This window comes from Acomys minous (genome assembly GCF_964271855.1).
Source record: "Acomys minous genome assembly, chromosome: 11".
NCBI classification, from domain to species: Eukaryota; Metazoa; Chordata; class Mammalia; order Rodentia; family Muridae; genus Acomys; species Acomys minous.
This window is the reverse complement of record NC_140492.1, coordinates 55,201,571-55,229,157: the sequence shown is the minus strand read 5'-3', so window position 1 is coordinate 55,229,157 and position 27,587 is coordinate 55,201,571. Positions and strand designations below refer to the sequence as shown.

General features: G+C 39.6%; 2 protein-coding genes across 4 annotated transcripts in view; one reads left to right on the top strand and one right to left on the bottom strand.

The window, feature by feature from the left end:
- The window catches only part of EAF2 (ELL associated factor 2), a 31,138-nt gene extending 16,332 nt beyond the window's left edge, over positions 1-14,806 (bottom strand). Inside the window, exons 1-2 of the mRNA XM_084800505.1 lie at positions 14,543-14,806; positions 11,294-11,388 (exon numbers count right to left, since the gene is read on the bottom strand). Of these exons, the coding sequence (XP_084656631.1) occupies positions 11,294-11,388; positions 14,543-14,648 (201 nt within the window). The 5' untranslated portion in view covers positions 14,649-14,806. The remainder of the gene's footprint in view (positions 1-11,293; positions 11,389-14,542) is intronic.
- A 108-nt stretch (positions 14,807-14,914) lies between these two features.
- Positions 14,915-27,587, top strand: part of IQCB1 (IQ motif containing B1) — a 31,257-nt gene continuing 18,584 nt past the window's right edge. Inside the window, exons 1-8 of one of the 3 annotated variants that reach the window (XM_084802524.1) lie at positions 14,915-15,034; positions 15,584-15,660; positions 15,896-16,034; positions 18,354-18,466; positions 18,666-18,828; positions 21,514-21,643; positions 23,727-23,820; positions 24,665-24,764. In XM_084802524.1, coding sequence (XP_084658650.1) covers positions 18,367-18,466; positions 18,666-18,828; positions 21,514-21,643; positions 23,727-23,820; positions 24,665-24,764 — 587 coding nt within the window. In that variant the 5' untranslated portion in view covers positions 14,915-15,034; positions 15,584-15,660; positions 15,896-16,034; positions 18,354-18,366. Of the gene's footprint in view, positions 15,040-15,583; positions 15,661-15,895; positions 16,035-18,353; positions 18,467-18,665; positions 18,829-21,513; positions 21,644-23,726; positions 23,821-24,664; positions 24,765-27,587 lie in introns of all 3 variants that reach the window. The other 2 variants (XM_084802523.1, XM_084802525.1) reach the window with 2 other exon arrangements.

Sequence of the window (27,587 nt, the reverse complement as noted above, 5' to 3'; positions counted from 1 at the left end):
ATAGCTACTTTTTTTCTCAAGACAGGGTTTCTCTGTGTAGCCTTGGCTATTCTAGACTCACTTTGTAGACCAGGCTGGTCTCAAACTCACAGCGATCCACCTGCCTCTGCCTCCCGAGTGCTAGGATTAAAGATGTGCGCCACCACGCCCGGCTGAATAGCTACTTATATACAAAACTATCTTCCAAAGAGCTAAAGAAACAAGGTTAGAGGTCACCCTACCTGTTTTAGGTAGACAAAACAAAAGGGCATACTGAAGCATGCAAGAAAAGAAGAATTGCCAGACCACCTGCACCCCAAGTGTAAGCAATCCTACAGGGAGAAACATACCTCCAGCTTTGGGAAGGAGAGAGAATTCAGTCCAGTCCTCAGACTTATAAACCATCATCAGCCCCATCCTAGTGAGCCACAGTGTTGGGCAAAGCCCCATGATCCCCACGACATGGCTAATAGCTGGGACTGTGCTAGGTCAGGTAGCTGATTGCTTCTCTAACATCTCTTCCGTGGTCAGCTGACAGAAAGCAGAACTCTACCCATTGGGGTGCAGAAACAAAAGATAAACAAAGTCTTCATCAGTGACAGCCTATAGACTGGGAAAAGATCTTCACCAACCCTACATCTGACAAAGGGCTAATATCCAAAATACATGAAGAACTCAAGAAATTAAACACCACCAAACTAAATAACCCAATTAAGAAATGGAGTTCAGATCTAAACAGAGAATTCTCAACAGAGGAATATGGAATGGCTGAGAAACACTTAAAGAAATACTCAACCTCCTTATTCATCAGGGAAATGCAAATCAAAACAACTCTGAGATTCCATCTTACACCCATCAGAATGGCTAAGATCAAAAACTCAAGTGACAGCACATGGTGGCAAGGATGTGGAGAAAGGGGAACACTCTTCCATTGCTGGTGGAAATGCAAACTTGTACAACCACTTTGGAAATCAATCTGGTGTTATCTCAGAAAACTGGGAATAGGGCTCCCTCAAGACCCAGCTATAACACTCCTTGGAATATACCCAAAAGATGCTCTACCACACAACAAGGACATTTTTTTCCTCCTTTATTAATTTATTCTTGTTACATCTCAATGGTTATCCCATCCCTTGTATCCTCCCATTCTTCCCTCCCTCCCAATTTCCCCTTATTCCCCTCCCCTATGACTGTTCCTGAGGGGGATTACCTCCCCCTCTATATGATCATAGGGTATCAAGTCTCTTCTTGGTAACCTGCTGTCCTTCCTCTGATTGCCACCAGGTCTCCCCGTCCAGGGGACATGGTCAAAGGTGTGGCACCAGAGTATGTGAGAAAGTAATATCCCACTCTCCACTCTACTGTGGAGAGTGTTCTGTCCATTGGCTAGATCTGGGTAGGGGCTTAAGGTTTACCGCCTGTATTGTCCTACAACAAGGACATTTATTCAACTATGTTTATAGCAACCTTATTCGTGATAGCCAGAATCTGGAAACAACCTAGATGTCCCTCTGTCGAAGAATGGATAAACATTTTATACTATGGAATACTACTCAGCTATTAAAAACAAGAAAATCTTAAAATTTGCAGGCAAATGGATGGAACTAGAAACAATCATCCTGAGTAAATTAACCCAAACCCAGAAAGACACACATGGTATATATTCGCTTATAATTGGACACTAGCCCACCATGGATGTCCTCTGAGAGTCTTCCCTCAGCAGGGGATTGAGACAGATGCTGGGACTTAATACTGGGACTCCACGAGAGAGAGGTAAGGGAGAATGGGGAAATAGAAAGACCCAGTGGGTCCTGAAACCCTACAGGAAGACCATCAAGGCTGGCAGATCTGGACCCAGGGGGGCATACACAAAATACTGTACCAACCAAGGACAATGCATGCAGTAAACCTAGACCCCCTATATTCAGGTCTAGTCAATGGACAGCGCACTCACCACAGATGTGTGGAGAGTGAGGACTGCCTCTGACATCAACTCTGGTGGCCCCTATTTCACCACTTGGTGGGGAGGTCTGGTGGCACCCAGAGGAAATGGAAGCAGGCTATCCAGATGAGACCTGATAGGCCATGATTATCTGGCGGGGGAAGAGGTCCCCTTCTGTCACACGCCTGGGGAGGGGAATAGAGTGAAAGAGGGAGGGAGGGGGGACAGGAAGATACAAGTGAGGGGAGACAACAATTGAGATATAATCTGAATAGATTATTTAAATAAAAAATGATAGAAAACAAAACAAAGGCTTTGTTTTGTAGCACAGTGCCAGACTCACCACATTGAGACCCAGTAAAAACCGAAGGCCTTGAACTCACAGAAACTCTAGATTATGTCTAGCATCTAGACCTGTGTTGTAGGCTCAGAAGGTTTTGAATACATCAGTTCTGGGCTCAAACAATCGGTTGTGGGCATGGTGTGAACTTGGGGTACATTCATCTCCTCCTAGGGTGCAGTATCCTACAACTGCAACCCAGCTGAACAATAGCCTTCATAGCTAACAGACTGTTTCTCCCACCTTCTCAACCCTCAGGCAGCACACATATTATTGCTATCACAAGGCTCATAGACAAGACTATCAAACCTCGTGTGTGATTGAGATTTGTGTCCTGGTGGGATAGACTTGTGTTTTGATCTGCATAATCATCAGCTCCACCACCACTCCTTAAGGCTGCACAAGTCCTTGTAGCTGTGTGACTCATGTGATCTAACTTAATAACATCAACGTAGGCGGCCCACAGCCTACCTTCCCCAACACTACCCCAGCCTCAAGCTGCAAAGCATACTGTACGTCTTTTCTCAGCAGGAGTAGGACATAACAACAAGCATAAGATTTTTTTTTTTCTTGGCAGTGCTGGTGACACTTGATAGTAGGCAGATACTAATAGTGCCATCTCCAGGCCTATCTGTGAATAGCCACAGTTCCAAGGGAAAGCATGCAGGCCCATTCTGCGTGACTTCACTTTCAGCCAACAGCAGCTGAGGTCACTTATAGTAGTTCTGCATTACAAGTCCACTTGCAGTAAGCAGCTCATAGCAGCCTAGGCCATGGTACTGCGCTGGTGAAGCATGGGCTAAGAGCTGACTGTGTGGTATCGGTATTTACAGGTATGACATAGAGATCTAGGCTGAGTCTATACACAGTATCTAGTTAGGCAAAATCTTCCATCTGACCTCAGTCTACGTGAAGCACCAGGCCCACCCTGGACGAGGGACATATTTGTTGGAACAGATAAGTCTTTCTCTCTGAACCGAGCGCCACGATGTATGTAGTATAATCTGGGCTTACCTCGCCCTTTCTTTTTTTTTTTTTTTTTTAAGATTTATTTATTTATTTATTACGTACACAGTGCTCTGCCTGCATGCACACCTACAGGCCAGAAGTGGGCATCAGATCTCATTATAGATGGTTGTGAGCCACCATGTGGTTGCTGGGAATTGAACTCATGACGTCTGGAAGAGCAATCAGTGCTCTTAACTGCTGAGCCATCTCTCCAGCCCTTTCTTATTGAAACAGAACAACTCACCAACAGCCTGCTTCTGGGAAAATCTGGACTTGGGCACCACCTAGTGTCGAAATGGTGGGACTGAACACGGGCTGAGGGAAAACCTGCCGACAACTTCTGGAGGTAGCTGAAGGATGTCAAATTAGGAAGTGAAACAGGTAACAACGCTTTAGTGCCTTGATGACTTCGCACAGTACAAGCAGCACCAACTGTCATGGATCCATGGGTACTAATAACTCAAAGTTCCAGAAATGGCCAGGTGGTGGTGGCACACGCCTTTAATCCCAGCACTTGGGAGGCAGAGACAGAGGCAGGGGCATCACTGTGAGTTCAAGACCAACCTGGGCTACAAAGTGAGTCCAGGACACCAAGGCTACACAGAGAAACTCTGTCTTGAAAAGAAAGAAAGAAAGAAAGAAAGAAAGAAAGAAAGAAAGAAAGAAAGAAAAGAAAACAGATAGGTAATTGGCTAAAAGTATGAAACATTGATAAAAGATATTGGAGAGTATACAGAAAGCAGAGATACCCTGCACCCATAGATTTTAAAAATTAATATTATTAAAATGCCCACACTACTCAAAGGGTCAAGATAAAAAAAACTAGCATTACTTTAATCTGTGATTGACAGCACTGTTGCTTTCTCAGAGGACCTGTGTTTGGTTCCCAGCACCCACATGGTGACTCATGACCATCTATAACTCCACTTCCAGAGGTTAGAAAAACTGATATTGTTAAAATGGCTATACTACCCAAAGTGATTTATAGATTTAGTGCAATTCCTCTCAAAACATAAATGATATCCATCCTACAACCGAAATTGTAGAGAACCAAAAATATCCCAGAATAGTCAATAATTTTGAATAAAACACAGGGCACTACATATTTGAGTTTTTAAAATGCTAAAAGCTGAACTAGTCAAAGCAGCATAGTAGTGCATAAATAAAACTAATGGATTAAGACAGTTTAGAAATAAGCCTACTTGTATGATAGAAAATATGTATTATAGGACTAAAATAAATAAGCCTACACATTAGAGCTCCCCCTTTTTTTAAACCAAAGTTACTAAAAATATGCATTACAAAATAGCTTAAGGAAATACTATTTAAAAGATTAGATCTACATGGGCAGAACAATGAAACTAGATCCGAACCTCTCACCAGTTATAGAAATCAACTCAAAATGGATTGAAGACTTAAGTGTAAGACTTAAAATTATAAAATGCCTTGAAGGAAACATAGGGAGAATGTTTCTGGATATTGTACTTACTAAGACACGTTTGGACAAAGCACATAAAACAGAAACCAAATAGATAAATGGGATTTCTTAAGCTAAAGGCACTCTGCATAACAACTGAAATGATTGATAGAGTAGAGAGATAATGTGTGGAACAGAAGAAAATAACTGCAGTGCTCATGACTGATAAGAAATTGACATAGATTACAGAAAGAATGCCAAAAACTCAATAGTAATAAATCAATTAAAAATGAGCAATAGCTTCACATAGCCATTTATCAAAAGAAGAAATACAATTAGCCAATAAGCACATGAAGACATGTTTAGCATCATTAGCCCTAGAAACAGCTTGTAAAATGTGATGATTATAACTATACAGAAAGCAGTTTGGAGGTTCCACAAAAAATATACATAGATTTACCTTATGATATGGTAATCCCAGTTCTAGATGGTAAGCCAAAACAAACACATTTTCTTCATCACATTTCTAGGCTGTGATGTTGTATTATTAGCCACAGAAAACAGACTGAGGACAGGAACAGTCCAAGGCCATCTCTGACAGAGGCTCAGTTGAGGACAAGAGCCCATGCCTCCACTTTCTATAACAGCTGAAATACAGAGCCTGCACTACAGAGAACTGACACTGGGAAAGGTGCCGTGCCTCAGAAGGTACCACATGAGGCTTTAAAAACTGCGGGGATGGACATAAGAAACACAGAAAAGACAAGAACAAAGAGGGAAGTGAGGAGTATCTGAGCACAAGCTTCATCATCGGTGGTAGTGGCAGCTGTTGCCTGGGAAGAACCTGTCCTCTGAGAGTCTCCTCGAGTGTCTTTTTTTAAAATTAGTGTTGGGGGTGGACAGAGAGGAGAGAGAAAAGAGAGAGGAGAGATGAGAAAGAGGAAAGAGAAAGGAGAGAAGAGAGAGAAGAGAAGGAAGGCAGATGAGAAGAAAAAGAGGAGAGAGAGGAGAGAAGTGAGAGTGAAGAGAGAAGAGAAAGAGGAGAGAGAAGAGAGAGAGAGCGCGAGAGCCAGAGAGAGAGAGATAGAGAGATAGAGAGAGAGGGAGAGAGGGAGGGAGGGAGGGAGGGAGGGAGGGAGAGAGAGGGAGAGGGAGAGGGAGAGAGAGAGAGAGAGAGAGAGAGAGAGAGAGAGAGAGAGAGAGAGAGAGAGAGAGAATATGCCATGGTAATCTGTGGTCAGAGGACAACTTTGTTGTGTCTTTTCTCTCCTTCCTTTTTGCGGGTTCCAAGGCTTGAATCAGGTTGCCAGGCTACATAGCACGCACCTTTCACCCTCCAAGCCACACAGCCATGGCTGCTCCCAGTGTCTTCTAAGCCACCCCCGAGCCAATATGGAAACAACAGCAAAAATAGTTTTTAAAAATGGCCATAAGCCTAACATTATTATGTAGCTGTGGACTATGCTCTGTGCTATGCACTTTACTCACACTAACTCATTTCATCTTTATAACATCCTTAAGAGACAATTGTTATCTTTACATGAGGAAAAATGAGGCACAAAAGGCTTGATAATTTGTATACCGTTAGTGAGTGTCAGAGGGAGATTAAAACACAGAAAGTCTGACTCCAGAGCCACGACTCTTAACTTCTTTGAAATGGAGAGATGACTTGTCATGCAAAAGGAACAAATAGTCAAGTGTTTGTCTCTCCAGGCCAACCTAAGGAGTATCTGAGCTCTGAGGAGTATCTGTAGCTACTTGTCAACAGCTTCCTTGTTCTACTTCTAAAAACTAGTAGGTGCGGCACAGCGGACAGGAGACTAAAGCACTAGGAACTAGGTAGATTCAGATGGGGAAGGAAACTTTGGGAGGAGCCAAGAAAATAACTTCAATTCCCTCTCTACATACACTGCTGTGATTCCCTATGATACAGAAGACAACGCGCCAATTCTCTAACGGACCCATGGGTCAACTCCATTATCTGACTCCATCTTTACAAAGGCTTTTTTTTTTGTATTTTTTTTTTTATGTGTCATGCATGCTTTACCAGAGCCCCTTGAGACGCTTAGTCTGCTGCATTGTGAGGGAAGATATCTCTGCCCACAGTCACACAGAACAGAGCAAGGGTTTTACCGCTGGAATCCTGATCCTAACTCCCGTGTCTTATTCCATCAGCCTGTGTCACAGTCATGAACAAAGATTTGGAATGAGGATAGCAAAGCCCATTTTTAAGAATGCTCAAATGATCTGAGATAATATTGAATTTTTTTCCCCGTAGAACACAGGTTACATTATATATATATATATGAGAGAGAGAGAGAGAGAGAGAGAGAGAGAGAGAGAGAGAGAGAGAGAGAGAACTTTATAATATTGTGATATGTTGGGCAAAGATTACTTATAATTGAACAATCAGTATTTATATGAAGCATATACCCATGGTTACATACAAACAATAAAGCAGGGCTAAGTAGAATTAGCTGCTGTTTTGGATCCAGAATACTCTCCCTTTTCATCAAGATGGGGACTTAAGAGCAAACATTGTAAATTGGTATCTCTTATTTGAGGGACTATTTCTTGGAATAAGAAGGAATCTGGATTAGAAGAAATAAAATCTCACTTATCCATCCTTCTGCTCTCTATATGCCCCTTCACCTAGTTGCTTAAGCAAGCATCTCTGCTTTGGTGGTAGCTATGGTTACCCTCCTTAGCCTGTGTGATGTCTGGTCCCTCAGCTGCTCTGCCACATCAGACATACAGCCATTACTCCAAGTCTCACGCATTCACTTATCTGTGCAGCAGTTTCCCAAATGTTGAGTCGCATCCTATGATTAAGTTATCCCTGTCTCAGGAATAGCTCACCCACACCTGCTCGCCACACTACAGAAGGCAGCAGCGCTCACTGAGGAGTTTCTTCTTCCCCTTCCAGAAAGAGACAAATTCAAATGGACCAGCAATGCTATCCCTGGCTTAATTAACCATTTTCCCCAATTTTGGGGGCAGGGCCTTCAAAGGTATTATTTGCCCTAAATCAGTCTGAAGAAACCTTAAGAGAACAACATCTCATTTCCTCTAAGGGAGTTGGGTAGGTTTCTGTTTTCTCTCTTGGTGTACAGATGCTTATTTTCATCAGGAGTTGGCTATAAATTATTATTGGTTTTATACACAGAGAAAACTAGGTTGGACTCAGGGACATCTCTCTTTTCCTTTATTAAATCTTTTCTTAAATGTTATTTGTAGTTCAACTTCATCTTCTACACCGTATCGGAAGGAGCAATTTGTTTGTTACTCTGTTTGACATCAGTGATATCTGTATTTGTACAGGCACTATGTGCGCTGCCCTTAAATAAAGCTGTCTGAAACTGGCTGGACAGGAAAGAGCTCAGGGGGCCCCTTAGACATCCGGACTCCTCTATGTCCTCCCAGCCCCTCCTTTCTACTTGGAGGGAGACTCACTGAGAGCTGGAGGCATGTCCCACAGGAGAAGAGCAGACCCCAACAGGCTAACAGCTCCCCACCGCCACCCCCTGCCTGAGCTACCCCAGCAAGGTCAGATATAGAAAGTGTCAGATCGTTTTTGGAGCAAGCAATGGCCATCACAACTGCTTGCGAGGTCACTTTACTGCAAACGGGAGTGAGCAGATATGATTCCCTGGGACAGAATGATGAATGGACAGAGTCAAGCAATAGGTTTTAGAACTCAGAGGGCCTGTCCTGCCAGCTACTTATAGGAGAGAAAGTGCTCCCTCTCTGGGCCCCTTCCTCCTAGTTCAAACTGGAATAGTAATACCTACTTTTTCCAGACTGTGAACATTAAAGTCCTTGAGCCAGTACTATTGGATCATATGGTGAGCCACACACCCCACAGGAGTAGTCCTGACTGTCACCTATTAGCTTTATACTTTTCTGTAAATTATTTACTCCCTTTAAGCCTTAGTTTCCTTCTCCATAAAACAAGAGCAAACTCTTTGTACTGTGTTGTAGGGATTAAAATTAAGTGGGTAATATATAAAAACCACTAAGCACAGTGTATGAGACCATCTATGCCGCATCCAACGTTTGCCATCATTATAATTTATTCTTTTCAAAAATGCTTATAAACCTTATAAATGCACAGTATATAGCTGGCTTACAGTCTTCATTTTTATTTGTATAGTCTATTTGGTAATACAAAAAAAAAAACAGAAAGGGATTTAAAAATCTACCTTATCAAAAAACCCATCAGAACCTGAAGTTATTCTTGCTTTAAGATTTTTTTATTTTTTAATTATATTTGTGTTAGGTAGCGATGCCTGTGGAGGTGTCTCTAGCAGACTGGAGGGTGGTGTTTACTTCATTCCACTGTTGTTTTACGTTCCAGACATTTATAAGCCATAGGTTTGAAAACTTAGCCTAGTCCAACAGTCGTTAGCTTAAATTTTTGGCTTCCTATTGAGGCCATAATCAAGCGTGGAGGATCACAAGTCTTCCCCAAGCAGGATACGCATGGACAAAATAGTGTTTATTAGTACCTAGCGGAATCGCCAGAGAGAAGCAATGTAAGGGATGAGGATAGAAGGGTGGTGATTTGCAAACCCAGCATTCTGTATGGCAAAGAGGAGCCAGCTGGAGTTCTGCTGCAAGCCAGTTATCACTGGCTGGTACTTCTGCAGGCTGTAACAGCAGGCAGCAGTTCCCACTCCGATCTTTATGCTTTTCAGTCACTTTTAAAATGAAATGGCTTCTTTTCCTTTGAGTGGCTGGGGATGGGGAAGACAGGAGAGGGGATTGAGAGAAGGCAGCTGGGAGGGGCTGGAGGCAGGAAAGGGAGGATGGAAAGTATAATTCTTTCTACTAAAAACACATTTTTTAAAAAGCGTAGAAAGATGAAAATAAAATTGAATGGCTCATTCAGGTTGTTCCTTAATAAGCACCGTAAAGCGAATAAGGCTTGACACTGCTGGGTACATTTCCAAATGGTATCGAAACACCAGAATCTGGTGTTTCATAATAGAGGATTTCAAAAGCTAACGTATCTTAACTTAGTTTCATAGTGAATTGATTTTTCATTTTCTTCAGTTCCTAGGGAAACTAATGAGAAATATTCAGTAAGGGCTGCCATATACATGCTTAAGAAGCCTAAGAAAAGCTTCAGAAGCTGCAGACTCCGTCTGATAGAGTTGTGAGCTCTCGGTAAGTGATACTGAGTTATAAAAGTAAGAAAAAGGCAGCAGACTAGAAGGTAAAACTCGCTGTGGCTCTAACCATGACAAACCAGCTCACAGATCTGTGTAAGACGATGAGGACTGGCCAACCCACACTATTCCATTATAAAATTAAAGGCAAGATCTCTCAAAAAGTCCAGTTAAATATATCTATATATAATGCAAAGTTATACTAAAGAAAAGAAAACCTAAATAGTACAAAATTTCTAACTCAAGAACTGAACAAAGAAAACTTGTATTTTATGCAAGTAGCATTGGCTGCATTACTTGAACACATTTGGAAAATCTTTGAAACAGGGAAAATGCTGGGGTAAGGGATCCAGAACCTACCAGCTTCAGCCCAGGCCCTAGGCTGGTGTTCCTAATTCAAAAATTCCAAAATCTGAAATGTCCCAAAACGCAAATTGTTTCAGCTCACATGTGACCCCTCAAGGGGAAAAGTCTACACCACAATACCATTGCATGTGCAAAGTTATAAATTAGTATTGTAGAAATTATTTTTACACTAAGTGTATAAGAAGATAAACAAATTTTGTATTTTAGATTTAGGTCCTATCTACAAAAATATCTGATTATATATTTGCAAATATTCCAAAATTACTTATTGTCCCAAGAGATTTGCATAAAAGATGCTCAACGTATGTACTGCCAGAGTCTCTCCCACACCAAACCATAAATCTACCCATATTCTTCTCTGTTTAAAATTATTACAAGTATCAATAGGATGATGTACAAATTTTAAATTTCAACATAAAATATACTTTGCAATTTGACCCCAGTCTTGTTTCAGTTTCTAGTCCTTTACTCTATTTTCACTATGCTTTAATTTACTGTATACAAGTCACTTGCTTCATAGACTCATTCTTTTCAGCATTAGAGCCTTTTACATAATGCTGTGTGACTAGAGAATTGTACTTCCTGCCTATCTATCACTCGTATTTTAAAACCTCAGCTCAATTGCTGATTGTTTTGTGAAGCCTTTCAAGATTTCATTGGACAGAGTATTTTGCTCCATTTAAGTGTGTACACTGAATCTTATATATGTTCTAACTTAAAAATTAGCTATTTGTTTACATATACATCTACAGTGACAAGTTACGACTATAAGGCAAGAAACATTTTTACTATATCTAGTTCAGAATATAGAATCTGACATAATAGGAATATTACTCCTGCTATCACTTTCAACTCATTTGTTTTGATATTCATTGAGACTATTAAATGAATTAAAGTATTTTAAAAATTGTTTCAGCCAAAAGCGATTGAAATGTGTTGATTTTGCTTTTTATGTTCATTCATCACTTTAGCCAACCATCATTATATGAATTGTACAAACTTTCCAATTGAAATTTAGTGGAAATCCTGTAAAAATAGGTCTCTTCATCTTAACATATAGAACTACTTACTTCTATATTTGGTAGAGTTATTGTCACCTGTTCACCTTTGCCAACCTCAAGATCTCCTTCACAAGAAGTATCAATAGAAGCAGGTTTGAAGTCATCTAAAAATAGATACAAATACCAATTTTTTGTAAGATAGAACACTGTATTATTTGTGACTGACAGATACTGACAGAAACAACTAAGGGAGGATTGTTTTATGTGTGTGAATGTTTTCCTTCCGTGTGTGTATGTGCACCTGTGTGCAGGAGCCTAAGGGTGATCCTCTGGTTTGGAGGTAGAGATAGTTGTAAGCTGCCATGTGGATACTGGGAACCAGACCCTGAGTCATAATCTATGACTATGACTCATAAAAACTAATGGTGGATATTAGTTATTCTTTACCATGTTCTAAATACTGTGCCAGGATTTTAATGCTACCACAGCCCCTCAAGAAAAGAGTCTAAAACACTGATATTACCATTTTCACATATGAAGACTGTGCCTGAGAGCTTAGAGAATGCTCTCAGAGTCACCTTGTATATACATTTGGTGAAGATCAAGGGTTCACAGCCAGGCTTATGTGAAACATTGGTATAAAATACAGGCAAAACGTACCCTGTACATGAGACAAAATAGTACTTTCTTTCAAATAGCAGCGGCTTGAGCGTTGGTTATAAATCGGGTTCATCTGCTCTGTATAAATGGCCAGTTCTCTATTGTATAGTTCCGTTCCTCACTGAGTTATTAAGACTGAGGGTCCCACTGGAAATGAGCCTGTTTTCTCTAGTCCAGGCTGGCTTTGAACTCACGGAGATCCACCCACCTCTGTATCCCAAGTGCTGGCATTAAAGGCATGTGCCACTACCACCCGGCGAACCTGTTCTCAAGGATAATGGCAGGTTTTGTTTAAATAAACCTAAAAAGATTGTTTGATATTATACTTAAATCAATAAGGAAAGAAAAAAAAAAAGGCTGAGAACATGTGTAATGCGTCCTGCAGGACTAAGTGTGGACTCTAAGTTTGCTTACTCTGCACTTGATACTATCATTGCCCTTGGCATATTCTTATTGTCATTCTTGTGGCTGGATTTGACCCTGACTTGGAAAATACGCTTTTAACATTTTAAGAACTTTTGTAAATCTAGGGGTGTAGTTCAGTGAAAGAGCACTTGCCTAGTATATGAAGGGCTCCGAGTCTAATTTCTAACACTATAATTTATCAATCAATTAATCAAAGAAACGATAAATAAAAGTCTTTGAAATGCCTGCAAGGCACTTTTCAAAAGCTGTATTTCATTCATTTAATTTTGGATTTGTATCTGCAAGAAGAGAATGTATATGCCTGTTATTTAAAAAAAAAACATGCAATTGAGGAGCTGGAGAGATGGCTGAGCAGTTAAGCTCAGCACTTAGGAGCCTTTGCTGTTCTTGCAGAGAACTTGGGTCATTCTCAATACCAACATCAGGTCACTGATAACTGCTGCTACAGAAGACTTGAAACTGTCTTGTGGCCTCTGAGGGCACCTGCATAATGTAAGTATATACACTCAGGCACACACATATACATGTAAACATTTCCAAAAGAGATCTATCTCTATATAACTTCTTTGCAATCTTAAACCTTGTAGCTTGAAAGACAAAATATTACTGCACAGCCAAGAAGGAAGAGGAGAAAGACATGCTCCATGGGAAAAGGGCATATCAAGAGATCAGATAAGAACAGTATCTTGTTTTTACGAGAGAGAGAGAGAGAGAGAGAGAGAGAGAGAGAGAGAGAGACAGAGAGGAGGGAGAGAGAGAGGAGAGAGAGAGAGAGAGAGAGAGAGAGAGAGAGAGAGAGAGGAGGGAGAGAGAGAGGAGAGAGAGAGAGAGAGAGAGAGAGAGAGAGAGAGAAAGAGAGAGAGAGGGAGGGAGGGAGAGAGAGAGGAGAGAGAGAGAGGGAGGGAGGGAGAGAGAGAGAGGAGAGAGAGGAGAGAGAGAGAGAGAGAGAGAGAGAGAGAGAGAGAGAGAGAGAGAGAGAGAAGAGTGTACAGGGCTTGCACAGCACTCACTGTTTCATTGTAGAAAACTCTGGATGGTAATCCAAGGCAAAATAAAACAGGACACCATTGGAGTTCTTCTGTTAGTAAATACCGCCCATTTATTCCACCAAAATATGCTATTTTTGCTTAATAAAACCTTTTAAAATAAACTTTAAATGTATCACTAGAAGGTTAAAGCCTTCTTCCTACATTTACTCTAAGTTATTATAACTAGATTGTCTACAACTTTAACTTTGATGATTGAGTTTTAACTGAGTGTTTTTAGAATGTAAGAAAAAGGACAGATTAATTGAGGAACGTAGAACAATGAAACAGTAAAAAAAAAAAAAAAAGAGCTGGGCTGGAGAAAGGATGTGAAAAAAATCTACAATTTATACTTTACAATTTATCACATACACACACACTCACACACATATGCACATACACAAAGAGGTCACGACTCAGTGATGCTTCCTTTATGCTCTAGAATTCTGAGGCCTATTATGCAAAAGAAGTTTCACATACAAAATTAAGCTATATTTTTCATACTGGCATATCACTCAATTACTAAAACGAAAAGGCTCATTATAGCCTCTTTTCCAACAATATTAAAGACAACTTATTAAAATAAACTCTAGAGAACAAAAAGAAAACCAAAGGGTAGAAGTCTTTGGAAGGTACAATTTTAAAGTAATTAGGAGTGGAAAAAACAACACTTTTCAAAATTTGATAATCAGTAATTACTTAGCTGACCATGAAGTCCGAGATCCAAAAGAGATAACAGACCGTTGAGCTAGCTGACAGTCTCTTCCTATGAACAAACTAAAGGAGAACCCTCATGGGCAAGAGCGAGGACAAGGGAAACTGGGGAAGAAACATCCCTGCGGCCACTAAGCATCACTTTTGCCCTGCATTCCGTCCTTTGCCCCATCTGTCACCTTTCCACTTCTGCATCATCCACCTGTCACGCTAGTCTCCACAGCCACCCCTGCAGATCCTCTCCACAAAACTTCCGCTCCTGTCTGCCAGTCTCTCTTAAATTCTCTCAGGGTTCTCCAACGACCTGCCGGACCTGCCAGGTGCCTTGTACAAGGCTAGGAGCACGGTAGTACATCGCGCTGCCACCCACCGGGTCTCCCGGGGAGCGAAGGGCCGCGGGGACAGAATGACAGAATCCCGAGGAGTCTGTCTCCACACCATCCCCTCACATCCCAGGAAGGTGCCCGGGGTACCCCGGACAGCCCGCACTCACAGCGCACGGTGTGGAAAGCACAGCGTGGCTGCTTCTCGAAACTTTCGCCTAATTTGAGAACCCGCTCGCGGCGGTCCAGGTACGCGAGTCCGGCTGGCCCATTCATCCTCGTCCTCTGCGGGGCAGACACTTCGCCTTCAGCCTCCGCCGCTGCCGCAGGCGCCTTCAGAAGCAGCTGCACTGAATGACCCGCGGGGACAGGAGCTCCCCTGCGGGGCAAGCCTGGGTTCTTGTCCCTAGGGCTCCTGGCCGCCCCTTGGAGCGCCCCGAGTCCTGATTGGCTGTCTGGAGACATATGCCCCGCCCCTCGCCTGGAGCCCCGCCCCGCCCCTGGCCCTCTTCCCCCCCCCTCCCCCTCCCCCTCCCCCTCCCCCCCGCCCCCTTAGCCCCATTCCCGCGTCGCGACGCACACAGCTCAGGCGAACACCGTGGCCGCCACGCTTCGGTGTGCTGTGCGGGTCGGGCGCTGAGGGGGACGAACGCCGGGCAGAGGTGAGGTAACACACCTGAGAGGGCGACTGGGCATGGGTGAAGGCCGGGGGTGGGGGGGGTGGGGGGGTGGGGGGGGTGGGGGAGTGGGAAGGGTGAGGGATGGGTGGGGCTGGGGAGGGGGAGGGGTGGGGGGGCGGGGAAGCTGGAACGCCAGGCTTTTAAACCTGGGGGGGAGGGGGAGACGGGCTGGCGGGGCCTGCTGACCGGAGCGTGGGCCTCCTCCGCGCCCGGCCCACGGCTGGGCCCAGGCCTGTGGCTTCCTGAGGCCTAGTAGCCCCGGGGCCTGTTCTGGAACCCCAGCCGCGCCCGCCCCCCCAGGTGCCGTGACCCTTCTGGAAGCCTCTGGGAGCGACGCTGTTACCTTTGAGGGGCGTTTAAAAAAACAACAAACAAACAAACAAACCAAACCAAACCTTTAACTACCTCAAGCCTTTCCCGCCCGGGTTAAGGCCTGGGGAGGGGGCTTTTCTGGGGGGCGGGGGGCGGGCCGAAGTTTAGGGTTAGGGGTAACTGACTGCTTTAGGTTTCTGGCATTTGTTTCCATCGCAGTGGTTCCTGGAGGCAGTGAAGGGCGCGCGCACGCGGCCTGGGACTCTTGATACCCCAGGGATCAGGCTAGCAACAGGGTAAGAGCAGTAACTGATCAGGAATTGTCCTTTCCTTTTCCTTTCCTCTTGACACTTCACAGCATCATTATAAAGTGGGGAAAACCATTCATTGTTTTAGAAGAGAATTCAGAAAAAGAATGCGACGAGTTGCTCCAGCGCGTGATTTTTTTTCAAGCCGTTTGTGTGACCCCCTACCCCCCCCCACTAACCTTCCGTTTCTACCTTAAGCAGATTTGTTAATTTATTTTTCCAGGTGGGTGAGTGATTATGTTCGCCTTCTACCCTTTAAGGGTGCGTGAAGACTATGTTACATGATGTTTATGCACGAAGGTTCTGGAGCCAGGATCCTCCTGGCTTGTACTCCAGCTTCATTCTATCAGTGTGATTTCGGTGTAAGCAAATCCAACACATGTATTTATCAATAGAATTGGGGGAATAATGATAATAGCTATGTAAAAAAATAATACTCATCGCTTAGAATTGTTGAGATGGTTAAATGAGTTAATGCATGCAAGCAAGTAGAACGAGTCATTCGTATACAGCTCTCGGATTTTTTAGGGCTCAGGTACTTTTATATTTTAAGACTTATAATTGGTGACTGCCTTCTAAATTTTGAATTCTGTGTACTAGAAATGGCTACTTTGTTCACAGATGAAAGTATTGGTTTAGAGAAGCACCGATCAGGTCGTTTATTCTAACGTCAAAGGGGATTTGTACTGTGGGACAAATGAGCGCATAGGTACTTGGACATTGGTTTTTATTGCCATAATGGATAAAAGAATTTGCAACCTGAATGACCTCCCGTAAAGGGAATGTTTAAATAGGTTTTGATGCACTCTTACAAAGAATGGACAGAATCATGTAGACACTAGAAAGAGTAAGGTAATTAACATGCACTCTATAGGAAAGCTTTGCATCGTCGATGTGCTAGGAATTTTATTGGGCTTCCTTTAAAATGGCTTTAGTGAACTTGTCTGTTAATGATTTATATTTTACTCAAGAAGAGGGTCTCACTGTTAAGTTGTCCTGGAATTCAATATGATCCACCTGCCTCTGCCTCCCAAGTGCTGGGATTAAAAGGCATGTGCCAACTATGACCAGTTAAGTTTTCGTTTTCGCTTTCTTTTTCTTTTTCCTTTCTTTTTTTCTTCTTTCTTTCTTTCTTTCTTTCTTTCTTTCTTTCTTTCTTTCTTTCTTTCTTTCTTTCTTTCTTTCTTTCTAATGAGACAGGATTTCTTTGTGTAACTGCCCTGGCTGTCCTGGAATTCTCTTTGTAGATCAGGCTGGCCTTAAATTCACAGAAATCTATCTGCCTCTCCTTTCTCGACCGCTAGGACTAAAGGTGTGCGCAACCACATCAGGTTAAGTTTTATTTTTCTTAACTGCACGTTGGAGATGATTATGGGCACTCCTTCATAGTCCCAATAAAATAATGTATTAAGACCCATGTAGCACAGTTCTTAGCTCATAATAAATACTATGTTATTCCTTATTAAGTAAAAATGTTTTATATTAAATGATACTATTGATCTTCAAATAAATTAGGACTTAATATAGAAAAGTTTTGGTAAGAAAATTGAGATATGGACTTTTTAAATTTTAAAATTGATTCATTACAAATAATTTTTAATTTTATAATTGCATAACATTTCTGAGGCCTAGTATATTAGGGCTTCCCAAACCATCTCTAGATTCAATGATTAGAGAAAAGGCTCACAGGACTCAAATATATATATATATATATATATATGTATATATAGTCTTATTTATAGCTATAATTTATAGTGAAGATATGTAAACAAAGTCATCAAAGTGAAAGAGCACATAGAGGAAACCAGGCACAGTCTTCAGTCTCCAGTGGAATTCCAGTGGAATTCTAGGACACAACATAATTTTTCGGGCAGAATACTTGTGACCACACCTGTGACATGTCTTCTACTGGGGAAGCTTATTAGACACTCAGTGATCAGAATTTTTACTGGTTTGTGTTGAAAGATTGGTCCTTTATGGCAATGATAAAAGCTGGTAGAACCTTGAAGAAGTGAGGCACGGTGGGTACCAATTACATCATTGGGGTCACCACCCTCAAAAGAATTGATACAGTTTTTGTAAGAGTTTTGATAGTCTTTAAGAGAGCCATTGGGAAAATAGTCAGCCTACCTTCTCCTCAGTCTTCCTTGGGTATCTTGTGCTATGTGATATCTTCTGGTCATGCTCTTGATACCATCTCTCATAAGACAAAGCCAAGATAGCTCTCACCAGAGCTAAGCCAGTGCCCTGCCATAAGGCCCTGGAACTTCCAGAACTGTGAGCCAAATAAACTCTTTATAAGTACTTGGCCTCAGATATTTCATTAAGTATTGAAAGTCAGACAAAGCATATATCATAATTCTTGGACTCTGAAAGGAAAGGAGATGTTTGCCACAACCATTCTTCTCATAACAGTTTAGGCATAGTGATCCAGGTTCAAAAAAGAATAATAAAAGTCCTTCTGAAGTCCACATTCTAGATGCTAGCCAAGGGCCAGCTTTGTAAGATGACCTTTGAGGAAATAGCCTTATTAATCCTTCCATATCAACTCTTGTACAGTCTGTTTCTCCTCTATGAATTTTATCCAGAATTGTGTAGAGAGAGAATATAAAGCTAGTACAATTTCTGATTCTTAGTACATTTGACCCTTTTCTTTTTTTCTTTTTAATGTTTAAACATAGGTGGTAGAAAAAAATGAAGCCAACAGGTACAGACCCAAGGATTTTGTCTTTAGCTGCTGAAGTAGCGAAAAGTCCTGAACAAAATGTTCCTGTTATCTTGTTGAAGTTAAAAGGTAAGAAAATACTTTTCTAGTTAGAAAAGACATTGAGTAACTACTGGTTCTATCATGATACAGAGCTAGTGTTCTAATTTGTTTAGAGAAGTTCTAACACTGTGGAATAGCATTTTCCTTTTTTCCATATTTTTAAGGAAAGTATGTCTTAGATGTATTGAGCAAAAAAATAGCTATATTTTATTTTCTTTTTCCTTAGAAATAATAAGCAACACCCCTTTGGGAGGCTCAGAGTTGAAGAAAATCAAACAAGATATATACTGTTATGACCTCATTCAGTATTGTCTATTGGTCCTCAGTCAAGATTGTTCTCGAATCCAGGGTGGTTGGAATACAATTTCCCAGCTTACACAGATACTAAGGTAAAAAGAAGCAAATAGGATAGTTTGTTCTAATTTTCAATAATTCTTTTTTTATTTGTCATTCTAAAAGAATTGGAGCCTCCTATGGTAATTTTGGTTGTATTTTTCTTTCACACTGTATGCTATTGTTTGGAACTCCAGTTGTAATTAAGATTTCTTTCCAAGATGATCATGCCTTTGTTTCACACTTGCATCCTGATTGTCTAATGTATTCTTTATTGACTCAGAAATATTTGAAGAAATGAATAAATTACAACTCTGTACTTGAAAAACTAACAGTGGAGATTGAGTAGCAGTGATCCTTGACACGAACACAATGAATCAGGAGCTAGAAGTGAGAGCATATAGCACAGTGCTGTGAAAGAACAAGTATAGAGTCTTCATTTCAGGCTGTAGTGATACAGCTATTTAGACAGTGGATTAGGAGCCCAGGTCCTCCCATGAAATCTAGAAGTAGCACTTACTTTTCTACTGGCATGTTAAAAATTGAAAGATCAAAATGATTTAAAAAAAAATGAGCTAAACAATAAAGTGTTCTCAGTGCCTGAGTTAATCTTCTTTCCACTCTCTTTTGATTTTAAGAAATTTAGTATTTTTTAATTGTGTGTATATATATGTGTGCACGTGAGTATAATACCCACACACAGAGGCCAGAAGAGTGCATGGGTGCTGTAATTTGAGGTCGGGTACTTTGTAAGAGCATCAAGTGCTCTTAACTACTGAGTCATCTCTCCAGCCCCATCCCATTTGATTTTAAATGAACTATCCTCACAGGAGAGATATTTTTCATATCTACACTATTCTGGCTTAGATTCTAACTTTTTTTTCCTGGTTTTTTTCTTTGTTTCTTTTTTGATATTTTTGTTTGGTTTGGTTTAGTTTGGTTTTGGTTTTTTTGAGACAGGGTTTCTCTGTGTAGCCTCACTGTCCTGGACTTGGTGTGTAGACCAGGCTGGCCTCGAACTCACAGAGTTCTGCTTGCCTTTGAATCCCGGAGTGCTGGGATGACAGGTGTACACCACTGCGCCCAACTACGCTAACTTTTTAAACTGCTGAATTCTTCTTTGTTATTACATAAAGGCCTAGTTCAAAGTATGTAGTTACAGAAAAAGCGAACTAATTTATGCAATACTCTTTTTTTTTTTTTTTTTTTTTGGTTTTTCGAGACAGGGTCTCTCTGTAGCCTTGGCTGTCCTGGACTCACTTTGTCGACCAGGCTGGCCTCGAACTCACAGTGATCCGCCCGCCTCTGCCTCCCGAGTGCTGGGATTAAAGGCATGCGCCACCATGCCCGGCTAATACTCTTATACTTTAATTTGCAATATTTAATATTTTTTCAATATTGATTGAACGTAGTAAATAAGTGCTTTTATTTTTGTTTCGATCAGATGTGCTAGCTCATGACAGTATTGGTTGAATATAATTTCTTTTATTAATGCTGCCTGTGACATAGATATGCTGAGTAATTAAGAACCAGGTGGTGGTGGTGCATGCCTGAATCCCAGCACTCAGGGAGGCAGAGGCAGGTGGATCTCTGTTAATTCAAGGCCAGCCTCGTCTACAAAGCAAGTCCAGGACAGCCAAGAGAAACCCTGTCTCAAACAAACAAACAAATAGAAATAAAGAGAAAGTAAAATCTTGATAGCAAGCATTAGCCAATTAGGTTTTTAGCATGGCCAACCTGTAATTGTCATTGTTTTCCAAGGTGTGCACATTTTGTTGTAAAGACTTAGACAGTGGTGCTTACTTATCATACTACTGCCTGCTTTTGGGTTGAAGGCTCTTTTGGTATAAGACTCCTATATTAGTACTTTTATTATTGATATTTCTGAATATATTCAATTAGTATTTAAAGATTAGTTTTAATGTAATTTAAAGAAGATATATTTCCATAAAGGGCTTTTTCTTCTTTACTGTGTGTTATAAAATGTTCCTACTACAGGTAGGATAATGCTCTTACTGTTTTCCCTTCTGATGTAAGGAATAGACAGGCAGATAATTTGTGGATCTTAAGAAAATGGTCTGTTGGAAAGAATTGCTATGAAACTAGAGTGTTCGTTTGTTTTATCTTTGTTCCTTGAGGATTAACCTCACCCTAGATATTTTTTAGCTATTAGATTTCTAAAATAGAAATTAACATAAATTATAAACACTTAAAATATTCTTTGGACTTAGGGTGATTGTAGCCAAGTCACTGAAAACTTTTCTCATTTTTCTTTATTATAAACCAAGTGTCTTTCATGTTCTTTCTTTCCCCCACCCCTTTTTTTTCATTGTTTTGTTTTTGTTTTTGTTTGTTTGTTCGCTTGTTTGTTTTGAGACAGGGTCTCACTGTATAAACTTGACTTTGTAAACTAGGCTAGCCTTGAACTCACAGAGATCTTCCTGTGTCTGCTTTCCAGGATGCTGTGATTAAAGGCATTCACCATTACCTAGGCATATCTTTTATTTCTTAAAGAGCCATCATATTTGTTTTAAGGATAAGTGAACCCCAGAACTAAATGTGAGCAAGATCCATATCACAGTTTAATTCTCTGAAAGTTGAAAATTTCCACCAAGTTTTTAATTGGCTTGTCAACAAAAGAATGATTGACACTTAAGGTTCTCGTTAAGGCGCAAGGCCTGTGGAAGTGTGAGTATTCAAGTGATACTTATTATTAACACAAACTTGTACTCTTATTTCAGCCATTGCTGTGTGGGCTTAGAGCCAGGAGAAGATGGAGAGGAGTTTTACAAGGAATTACTTCCATCAGCTGCCGAAATTTTTCTTGTCTTGGGGAGACGATTGCAAACATGTTTCATCAATGCAGCTAAGGCATGTGTTTATTTAGTGTGGTATAGCCAAAATTTTTTCCTGAAACAAAGTTTTACTATATAACCCAGGCCAGCTTCACTGTAGAGCGTTGCAGGTCTCAGAGTCTCCGTCCTTTTCCCTTAGCCTCCTGAGTACTGGGGTTACAAGGGTGCTCACCATGCTAGCCCTTCCTAAATTGTCCCCTGTAAGTTTTCAAATATGCTGTATCTGGCTGAACATGCAAGTAAAGAAATGAATTTAAATATCTTTAGCTTAAAAGTATAACCAAGAACTTAATAACAACATAAGAAAATTTGTATATGCTAGCTAAAGAATACTGTATGAGCTGGGCATGGTGGTGCACGCCTTTAATCCCAGCACTCGGGAGGCAGAGGCAGGTGGATCTCTGAGTTGGAGGCCAGGCTGGTCTACAAAGCGAGTCCAGGACAGCCAGGGCTACACAGAGAAACCCTGTCTGAAAAAACAAAACAAAAAGAGGGCACTGTTTTCATGATTTAATGCTTGTACAAATATAACATTGGGGTTAAGGCATCAACATATGTATTTTAATATTTAAAGTGTCACAAAAATTATGGAACCCTGTGTGGTAGTTCAACAATATTCATATACAGTAGTTACATTGTTGGACACATATTTAAAAGAAGTGTAATTAATATCAAGGTTCCTAGGTTCATGCCATCGCCCTACAAATCATTCTGCTGCAGAGCAAGCAGTAAAAAGTTAATAGTCACCACATTTATATTAAGTTCCATTTTAGACCTTTGAGTTTTATGAAGAATAGATATTGCCTTGTACGTAAACAATTGTCAGGTTAAGAAAAATAAGATCTTAGCTATTATGGAAAACTGAAGACTAATATATTTTTATTTCAAAAACACTAAGTAAAAACTTACAAAAGTGGAATTAAGGAGGTAGAGAGATCTCTTAGTGGTTAAGAGAACTGGCTGTTTTTCCAGAGGACCTGGCTTGGATTCCCAGCACCTGCGTGGTAGTGCACAACCTTCTGTTACTTGAGATCCAGAGAATATGATGCCCTTTTCTGTCCTCCTTAGGCAGTGCTTAGATGTAGTACACATACATACATGCATGGAAAAACATTCATACATATTAAAAACAAAAAGAATAAAATATGAGAAATTTAACAATATGGGCAATATGCAAGTTCAAATATAAGACATACTGTTGGCAGAGGATTCAACTCAGTGGCCATATAGTCTATATCTGGAATTTTGAGGGACATTAGCCTACTTAGGAGCTCTCAAGCAAATTTTAAGAATTTGATAGTATGTGGGTAGTACATATATTAGATGGTAGGACATATATTAGATGTTCTGGCCCAAGGTATATGCTAATTTTTTATATCCATCTGTATCAGAAGAGAAAAACACTACTCAGTAACTTGGAAATGACTTAAGGGAAAGTTTTGTTACCTGTGTCAGGAGTTATAAATTAATGGTTGATATTATCTAACAGGCCTTTCAAGTAAAGTTTGGACATCTAGAATACAGCATCTTCCTTTGAGATTGGCAACAAGAATTATGACTCCCTTTTCATTGTGTGTTTTGATAGAATTAGAAAAGGAAGTTCACTAGACTAAATGGAATTATGTCTAATGTGACATGTTTTTATGTGTGATGCGTATATAGGAAGACGAGTTAATTAAGTCAATGCTTTGTTTGTTTTACTGTTATCAGTTTTGTGCTGCAGTAGAAACATTCAGGATCTGGATAGGTTTATACAACTTTACATGGAAGTTATATGGTCAGTAAATGACAGACATAGTCAATGGAATCTGTTTTGTTTCCTGTGGTGAAGCTGTTATCTTTTCATATTTATAGATTCAGCACAACACACTATTTATGTATTTAATGTGCATTAATGGCACATTTACTGTAAATAGTAGAGTATTTACCACAGGTTTTACAAATGAAGAAACAAAGTATAGAATTTCAGGTACTTTATATGTAGCGATTGAATTTGGAAGTAAAGTGTGCCAACTACTATCAGGGAGATCTTTTCTTGTTTATTTTCTTATATAAAGTAAACTATAGAGAAGTATATTGGCTTTGTTGTTTATTTTAAGGGTGAAGAGAAAGATAAATTACTACAATTTTTCCAAATTGTGACTGATTCTCTCTTCTGGCTATTGGGAGGTCATATTCAACTCATACAAAATGGTAAGACAAAAAAAAAACCTGTTTAATATAACCAATAAGCGTACAGTGTTGGCTATATAAGTGCCAAATTAAAGGAACTTTTGCCAAAATGTAACTTTCTCCTTAACTTTTCTATTTAGGAAATCCGAGTTATTGACTAATAATTTTGAACAGTCTAGGAAAGTAATTTTAAAAATATAATTAGTTTTATAATTTAACTTTAGCTTTAACTTTCTAGAAAAATCCCCATTTACAGAGTAAATACACTCATAATCTGGTTATTTAGGTAAGGATAGCCTATTATAAAAATCTTACTAAGCTTCCAAGTTATTTTATTGGATATTTTGTTGTACATTGAAAATTATAAATCTGTATTAATTTTATGTTTTCATAAGACTAAAAACGTAATCCTTCATGATACTATTGGCATAATTCTTACTCTTGAAATTTTTCACATTATATAAAACACCACTGTTTTTTCCCAGATAGTAACACTTGAGTCTTTAATTCTACTTTTTTCCTTTCAAAATAATTCATGCATATAAAGAGTCATAGAGTTTAAAAAGCACATTCCTTGGATGTGAAAAGTTGAGCTACAATAACAAAAGTAACTAAGGTAAACTTAAACACACCAAATGTTACTGTTGGAGCCAGCTAGAGAATGCATTGTTTTTAAATTGTAAAATTAATTTAAATCTAGCTTTTACACTGCAATATACATCAATGAAAATTTTCTGTATGTGAAAGTATTCCAGATAATAGATGAAGAAGTCATAAGAGAGTAGCATCTGTTTTGTAACCTCTCATGAATAACCTCAGGTTATTATAGAATCTTTAACATTTCTTTTTCTTTCTGTTCTTTTAGTACTGCAGAGTGATCATTTCTTACACTTATTGCAAACTGACAATGTTCAAATAGGAACTACAATCATAACTCTGCTACAGAATATGCTACAGATCAACAGGTAACTTAATTTATACAATTTTTAATCAGAAGCATTACTAACTTTATTAAAATTTGTAAAAAATCTCCTACATATAATATGTACATGAATTTGTCCTATTATGATTGACTTTTAGGAAAAGTTATTATAAAATACCACAAAAGATTAGAAATTCATTATCAAATTGTTATCGCAGATCTCTAGAAAAATCTCAAGCTTAGAAAAAGAACTGTTGTGACACCTAAGATAAATAATTAGAATCACAGTAAAAAATATTTACTTATGTATTTAATAAGCAGTAAACTAAATATCATAGTATGTGCTAAAAGTGGCATAAAAGAAGTAATAGGTAATTCTTGAGGTCATAACAAAGTATACTTACTGAAATCATTAATTATTTCACTTGAGTATGTTTTTTTTTAATCAGCTACCTTGTGCCATAATTACTGTGTTTCTCATAGTATTTATAATGTCCATTCAGCTATAAATCTTATCTTCAGTGAGTAACAGTTTAGTATTGAGACAGACATGACTATATTTTTGTATATTAATTTGCAGTGTTAAGGTTATCCACAAGTATTAAAAGTTGCTTCTAGCTGGGTGTGGTGGCACACATCTTTAATCCCAGCACTTGGGAGGCAGAGGCAAGTAGATCGCTGTGAGTTTGAGGCCAGCCTGGTCCACAAAGTGAGCCCAGGACAGCCAAGGCTACACAAAAAGCCCTGTCTCAGAAAAAAAAAAAAAAAAGTTGCTTCTAATCCAAACTGAGTGAAGATGCATCTTGGAAAAGTAATACTAGAAAAAAGCTGCATAAGAGATTTGCAAAGGGTTCTCTCTCTCTCTCTCTTTTTAATGCAGTAGAGTAGCAATCAGCTCATATATATATATAAAGCTGCTCATTTCTTTTAACACAAGAGAACATTTTTAAAGGTATACCCAGAGCCTTTAAACACTTTTAATAAATTTAAAAGGATTTAAGTAACAAAAAGTTGTGCTATAAGTGGAATCAGGTTAGAAATGAGTGATAATGAACAGTGAGTAAAAATGAGCAGACTTGAAAAGTTCCAAAATTCAATAAATAATACATACCTAAAGTAACTTACAAGACAGAAATTGGAAGAAATTATGTTTAAGTAAACAGACGTAAAAATAACAAATGAGAATTTCTGAGGCACATCTTAATTGAAACAATAGTCAGGAGAAATTTTATATTACTAATATCTACATTGGGGAAAAAAAATCTCAAATCATGACAGCAGTTCTGCTTTAAATAAACTAGGAAAGAAAGACAAAGAACTCTAAGACAACTCTAAGACAAAGAAAATAATAAACGTGAGCCAGGCATGGTGGCGCACACCTGTAATCTCAGCACTTGGGAGGCAGAGGCAGATGGATTGCTGTGAATTTGAGGGCAGCCTCGTCTACAGAGCAAGTCCAGGACAGGCAAGGCTACACAGAGAAACCCAGTCTCGAAAAAACAAAAACAAAGTAAGTGTGAAAGCAGTAATCAATATCAATAAAATCCATGAAAACAACAACAGAAGTGAGACAATAAGCAGAATCTAAGAAAGTGAGTGAAATGAACCTACAGCAAAAGTGATCAGGAAAGAAGATAGAATTGCTAGCAACTAATATAAAAATTTAGAGGAATAACATCATTTACTGTCATTTAAAAGTCACAAAGGAATAATATGAACTACTTTATGCTCATAAACTCAACAAGTTAGAGGATATAGACAAGTTCTGTTTTTTAGTATGTTTTTCTAATTTTTTCATATAGTACTGAATGAAAAAAAAGAAATAGAAAGTAAAGGAATGTGACTGCTCCTAGGTGTGGTGGAGGAGAAAGTTTATTATAGATAACGCTGGGAGAGCATAGCCATAGGCAAAGACATCTGAGATAATTCAGAGTGAACCTGGCCCACAGCCGTGAAGGAGAGAGGGGAACCAGGTGCAGCAGCTAGAAGGCCCAAAGTAGACAAAAAGGCTAGGTAACAAAATAGTTGGATTTTATAAAGAAGGGCCGCCCAGCCCTCTGGGCTGGAGTTTAGGGTAGGGGGCAGGGTATGCCAGCCAGGAGAGCCCTGTAACAGGTAGCTACTGAGGGATCAAGGAAAACCTAACAGGCAGCATCTGCTTTGATATTGTTAAGTAGGCACCTAGCCATTTGTCTCAGGTTTGAAACCTAACATAAATTTTGATTTTTTATTTCCCTTCTCAAGACAGGGTTTCTCTGTGTAACCTGGCTGTTTTGGAACTCAGTGTGTAGACTGTGTTGTCCTCAAACTCAGAGATTCACTTGCTTCTTCCCAAGAGCTAGCATTAAAGTCGTGCACCACAACCACCTGCCTGCCTTGATCAAGTTTTTCTTCTGCTCTCCCAGTTCCTCTTAGATCTTCTCCACCTCTCCTAACTCACCAAACTTTATGTTGTTTTTCTCTCTCCTAAAAACAAAAACAAAAAACAAAAAAACGGAAAAGAAGAAACACAAAGCCCCACTAAAACACAGAAATGAACATCAAAACAAACAAGGAAGAGCAAACAAAAGAGCAAACAAAACAAAGTGATAATTTTAAAAAGTGCCAAAGGAAATAAAATGCTCTTTATAAATTAAGTACATGGTCTTGTATGTCATTTAATTGTTGAATCTTAATTGCAATCATGTGGTTTGTCACCTTGAGGCTTCTGAAACCCTAGTTTAATCTTGCAGTGTTTTTTAAATTCAATTTGATAACAAGTTTCTCTGAGAGGAAAGAGGAGATCTCCATCTACTTTGTATTCTCTCTTGGACCTAATATGATCCCCTGCCCACAATGGGAAATCAGAAATATTAGTTGGCTTAAT